We start from the raw sequence: 6,682 nt of genomic DNA, 5'->3' as shown, positions 1-6,682 counted from the left end.
ACAAAATTTTACTGGTTCTTATTAAAAAAAAGCAAGTGTATTTAGAGCCTGTTTACTGGATTGATATGTTTCGATGTGAAGTTCTCAACCAAACACGTGCACGGAGCCTTGTAAACTTCTCATCTTGACGTCTCGCTATCTTTTATATTTAACAAACGATCATGTACATACATTGTAGTGCTGGTAATTATACAACCTATACAATTCGGAGTATTTAAGACCAACCCACAAGTCTGTTGATTGGGTTTAAAAACCGCGCATGCGCTTTCCGAACCCGAGATCCCAAGTTCAAGCTGATAGCCAATTAGAGAGTAGATTAAATAAACGATCAGTGGCAATGTTAGCCAAGTAATCAGCCAATTAGAAATAAGATTATATGGTTAGTCTGGCCCATAAGAAATCAACCCATGGTCGGATGCGCAAGATAAAACACTAACCTGTCAAGCGTTGAGGACGACAGCGTAGCACTCCGGAAGAAACGACGATAAGTCCGCGAAGTCAACACGGTTCAATAGGCCTACCCACTAGCCTACCTATTTTTCTAGGCTAGACTTATTTCAAGATTTCATAAAAATACTTCGTGTAACACACAGAAGTCAATTTCACGACCAACGATTTTATTTTTTATGGACTGGCGATTTCTTCAAACTCATATCTGATTTTTATATCAGCAATTTATTGTACGCTTTTCGTGGACCATCGCATTTGGTGGATATTTCGTCACAGTCGATAAGTTTTTCGTTGTAAAATTTTGTTTAACGGTTGTATAGAGATGGAATATTCTTCCATCAGGCAGGTTCCTACCTCGGGAATGCCAATGCTGATGGATCTACACCATCGCCATCCCGGCCACCATCCGGTCCCACATGGAAGCTGTAAAAGTAAGTTTCAATACACGTTTATTTATAATAGCTTTGCAACCCCCAAAAGTGTGCGTAATTCGAAATCTATACGAAACACAGTTATTATCGTTGTTTTACAGTGATTACTTAGGTGTACTGATTTTAGCTTTAAATAGTTTTTTTCTTAATTAAGTTCTTAGTACAAATACTATATTAAGAAAATATACTTAATTGATTTTCCCGTCCCGTTGGTTTCCTGATTGGAGACGAAATCTGACGATAAACCTGTCATACCTTAACAAAATTAGCAGTTTCATAACGAAAAAAAAATCAATTTAAAAGTAATATCGATGAAATAATTACAGTAATAATATTATGGCGTATATTCAAGATGTCTTTAACAAACCAATAATAATGACACGTTTATCATACATGTTACTCTGTATGAATACTGAGACTGTTATACTGATGATTATACTGTAGTGTGTAGTGTGCCAATGTTTTTGTTCGTTATGCATGTCCGCATGGTTAGAGGGTGGTACGAATTTCAATCATAAATGTTCGTAAAGTGAATGAATAATTTGCGATTATCACAATGAGAAAAGAAATTATTCGACTGTATGGTAAACGTCGTCAGGTCAATCCACATTGCAGTAAGGCAATCAAGATCATTGGCCTGGTAAAATATCACAGAATGACTTTAAAGCTAATATGAATACAAATTGGCCCCGCTGGCTACCATGACGGGAAAATATCCTAATTTCGTATAGAGTAATTTGCTCATTTAATATGCAATATTTGCGTATTTCATTTTGCTAAACCATCGGAATATAAATCTGTCGTTGATTTTTTTTTATTATCATTAGCAGGCGATGCAGTGTTGGTCAGTGTGAGGGTTTATTACGTAGTATTACTATTAGTTTTGTTTTTGTTTCGAAGGTGTTCACTGTTATGTACGGCTCCAATGGAGCGTACAAAACTTATTCTGATTTCGTTCTCGGTTGAATGGCATTGAATTGCAACTGTTTGCTAACTCGTTAGACGCAAACCCGTCGTCCAGGCATGAGTGAACTTCGTCGGGGATTCCCCATGACTTTTGACAAGTATAAAACATTATAATCAGTAAATTGTAAAATTAAAAATAGTGCTTTCGGGATTCCCTTTGCAGTTAGTTGTGTATTCGTTATCATTATAATGACTATTCATTATGGTAATAAAACAAATTGAAGAATGAAAATATTCACAAAGACTAAATAATAATAATCCTAACAAATTTTATAATGTTAGTGATATAAATGATATTACTTCTTTGAATATTTTGATAACCATAATAATAATAGCAACAATAATAATAATAATAATAGGCTTACCAAACATACTAAAAGTCTGTAGAATAATAAGAAATAATTAAATGTTGTAATGCTATGCTAATTATCCATGCATATATATGTATATATTCATGGCATATATTTGCATATATATATGTATATAGGCCTATATATACGTATATATATTTATAGGCCTATATATATACATATACATATACATGTACATATATATAATATATATATATAATATATATATATATATATATGATATTGAAGGAAGTTAGCCATTAACACTGTTGAATAAATTTAATATAAATCATCAAAGGTAGATATACAGTGTTTAATAAGGACATGATGATACATCGTAGGCTAATTATGTGGAAAACTGGTATATAAGTTTTTTAAAAATAAATGAATAAATAAAAATATATTATACATATAGGCCTATAGGCATATATATATATATATATATATATATTAATGTATAAATCAAATAGATAATAATACAGTGCTCAAATATAGGGGAACATGGTGTTATAAATAGCATCAAACATATTTCGTCAACAAAAGTTCCTTATGTTTTTTTTTTTCATATTAATTTGATTTATACATTATTTTTGTTACCAGTGCTAAGCAGCAACTTGATAAAAATGTATTATACCTATATATATATATATATATATATATATTCAATAATATATATAGCCTATGTCTGACTGTGCACTTTTGATACATGTTGTTATTAAAGAGTGTAATAATATCAGTAAGCAGTAGCCTATGTAAAGACATTCAGAAATTGATGCTTCTTACAAGTGCTCTCCTTCTGTGAGGCAAAATAAACACATGCTTAGGTTACTACCATCTCTAAACCGCAGATTATTTTGCGTTAACTAACTTGTTAATCTTAAGTATGCTTCATGTTTCAAGCCCTACTCACGAACATCTTTCGAGGCTCCAGTCAAGGTGAACTCATCGCTGTCTCCGCGGTTATAAAGCGTCGGTTGACCGCAATCAAAAAATAAAAACACGGAGATCTAGGCCTAGACCTGAAGAATGATACGATTTACACTTAACACAAATAGGTTATATCTACATTTAATTTTAGGTTAAGTTCAGCTAATTAGTTATTTAGCTCTCATATAATATGTGCACATGTGTACATTACGTCTAATAATAGAACTTCTTATTTAACATCATGTATCGTTTTTTTAAATAATAAATAGGTCAAATAACCCAGAAGATAAATTCAACACAGTTTCCTGCTAATTGTGTATGTTGAACAAAGGCCTAATTCCTTTAACGTATGTACCTATTCCAAACACCCCATAAAAATGATAATATCATGGGCCTATCACTGCGTGTGCTGACATGGCCATCATTGTTCACTCGCGTAGAACTAAGAACGAATAAACAGCGTCCTAAGGGCTTTTCCCGTCCAGACATGACTGATCTTATATTAAAAGAAAAGTGTTTTAATATTTATATGTATGTGTTAGAATTCAGATTAACGGAGACACCGAGGAAACACATGCAAAAGGTCGCATCGGAGGAGAATGTTTGTTAAAAGTGTTACAACATCTTGCGCTTAGTTAGGCTATAATTATTTCATTGCCATATTGTAGACTTATGTGGTGCTGGACGTTATGGGATTATATTTATGTCTGCTGCTAAAGCATCTATAGAAAGTAAACAAAGCTCTAACAAACTTATCCCCATAGGCTACTATCCATATACATTAGACTGTATTGTTAACATGTTTAAACAATCTGATATGATTTATAACGCATTCATATACACACAATCGAATAAAGTATAATTAATGGGCCATAGGCCTACGTAGTATAATAGTATATACATGTATATATAATATTATATATATATATTTATAAATATGTATTTATATATATATATGTATATATAATAGTATGAAAACCAACTAAATACTGATGACAAATATAATATATCCATCTCAATTTATCATTGATTTTTATCGCCTACAAACAAACGATACAAATAGTACAAATAGTGGACCTATTATTAATAGACCTAGTATAATATATTATATAATAAATAATAATTAAAATTTAAGAAAATATAAATGATTCGAGATCTGATAGAATAACTAAAAAGTTTAAAACATTATTGTACCTACCAAGTTGGAAATATTATGAATAGCAATTATGTTTGTATATTGCTGTCTATTTTCTTTGTTACCACTGAATTGTATCAGTCATGGGCACTGCATCACAACAATCACAATGTTATTGGCTATAAAGTGTATATGTATCTGTATAGGCCAGTGTACAGTAGGCCTATATCTATAGGCCTTTATACGTGTTTTACATAAGTATATAAAAAAGAAAATGTTGATGACAAGCACAACATAAACATTTCAATTAAACAATTTTACATCTGAGTTACAATATCGAAAACATCTCAAGCACATTTAAATTAATAGCTAAATTGCTCATTTGAAAAGTTATCGATTACAGATAAGAGACAGAGATGGAAACAATGTAAATTTTATTTGTTTAGGCCTATCAGACTACCTACCGCAAAATCTACAAACTATCTGATACGCGAAGATGGTATTACTGTTTTTAGTTTTTATGATTTTGTAGTAATCCTCTTTAATTAACTTACGTAAGTATAAACATTAAACGTAAGTTGAATTTTATTGTTGAAGATTATCAGTTCAACACAGATAGATTTAACGAAAAAAATAATTAGACTATGCACAAATTCTGGGAGGAAGGTTTATAATTTCAAAAGACAGGCTGTTATCAACGACTCTATCGTTATCAATTACAATCATAGTGCTATATATAAAATATTCATCAATCAATGTAAATGAGCATAAGTCGCGTGAACCCACAGCAGGAACCTGGTGACAAATTTGGATCGTATAATTTCACACACTTATACGAAATTCCTCTTTGCACCGTGTCCCCAGACGTTGAATCTACTCGTCAACTGTTTTAGTCCCTGTGAATACCAAATACAGCTTTAGATATAAGAATCCATGTTGGAACCGTTGCATGTAGTTCACGGCTAGGAATCTATGGTAAACTCATAAACATTCTAGGGTGAATCTTATGGCTAGCATGCTGAAAACATGGAGAAAAAAGAACCGCAAAAAAAAAAAAAAACCTTAGCTAGAGATTCACATTTTTTTTCAAACAGATTAAACAGACTAAAAATTAACCTAATTTTTATACTGTATTTTTGTATTATAGCATATAAGATGACTATTTTAAAATGTATATTTTATTATATTTATATGCCTTCTTCAAGTACATACATATCTACAATGTTTATAAAAGTTTATGTTATAATACTGTAGTTTATGCTATACTGCATTTGCTAAAACAAATATGCTAATTTAATTAATTTTATTATTATTATTTATTTATTTTGTTGTTTTCATTGTAATTTTATTATCATTATTATTTTTGTTATTATTATTATATACTTTATTAGGTATTATTATGATTTTTTTTATTACCTACCAGTTATGAACATTAAATCAGAATGTGATAGAAACAAATGAAAAATCCTATGACTCACGTTTGTATACTAGCTTTATGGAGTTACGTTATTGAATACCATTAGACTAACGGGAAATGGCAATCATTAAAATGGATATAAAACTCGTATTCGTATAACTCAGCTGTGCCTTGACAGAGAAAATCCTTCCTTTCCAAAACAAGATCCTCGTTTTAAAAACAGAAAACTCTTATAATCAATCTTGGGCAGGTGTATTAGATGTGTTAAAAAATATCCGCTTCCTTCTATTCAACATAACACGGTGTACTAAACAAGTTATTAAAAAAGTCTTTTTTATACGTTAATGTGGGACCGTTTATGAGTTTGATACGCTGTTAGAGTGCGAGTTAAACACGGGGTTCTTCTCATTCGTGTGCTTCTGAATTAGATGGTATAATGAAACGCGTTCAACGGTAAAATGACACAAACTAGATGAGGTTAAGCAAAGCGAAGCAGACACTTGTCACGCTGCTGTTCCGGAACCGTGGGTATTTACGGTCAGTCTGCATGTACCACTGAACACATTGAACGCGAAATTAATTCCTTATAATATGTTTTGATAGTTCACACATGTCTTCGAAGTGTCATATCAAATACTGACATACGTCATTTTTCGTTGTCCGATTATGCTAAACACATTTGTTATTCGTACGCCAGACACTATTCCGTGAAAGTTATAAAACAAATGGAAAAATTATACTATAAATTGCATTGATAAAAAGAGACCGAATATTTGCTGTTGCTATCAAACTTTTGAACTATATGCAATATGTCGAATATGTCATGACAGACAATAAACGTGTTAAAAATTATCATCTTAATTACCATCTTTACGATTACACAATACAGTAGTAAGTTTAATTATTTATACAGTAAGTGTAGTACTTATGTTACTATGCCTACCACTATATATATATATATATATATATAAATAAATATATATATATATATATATATATATATATA

At 31.0% G+C, this 6,682-nt stretch overlaps 1 protein-coding gene across 1 annotated transcript in view; it reads left to right on the top strand.

Annotated features, from left to right (window-relative positions):
* The first annotated feature begins 343 nt into the window (after positions 1-343).
* The window catches only part of LOC117104692 (paired box protein Pax-5-like), a 37,476-nt gene continuing 31,137 nt past the window's right edge, over positions 344-6,682 (top strand). The window contains exon 1 of the mRNA XM_033245574.1: positions 344-881. Within this exon, the coding sequence (XP_033101465.1) occupies positions 773-881 (109 nt within the window). The 5' untranslated portion in view covers positions 344-772. The remainder of the gene's footprint in view (positions 882-6,682) is intronic.

This window comes from Anneissia japonica, unplaced genomic scaffold (assembly GCF_011630105.1).
Source record: "Anneissia japonica isolate Jap-2015-1 unplaced genomic scaffold, ASM1163010v1 scaffold287712_len2945570_cov188, whole genome shotgun sequence".
Lineage (NCBI taxonomy): Eukaryota > Metazoa > Echinodermata > Crinoidea > Comatulida > Comatulidae > Anneissia > Anneissia japonica.
Note: the sequence above shows the minus strand (reverse complement) of the source record. Positions and strands in the feature narration are given on the sequence as shown.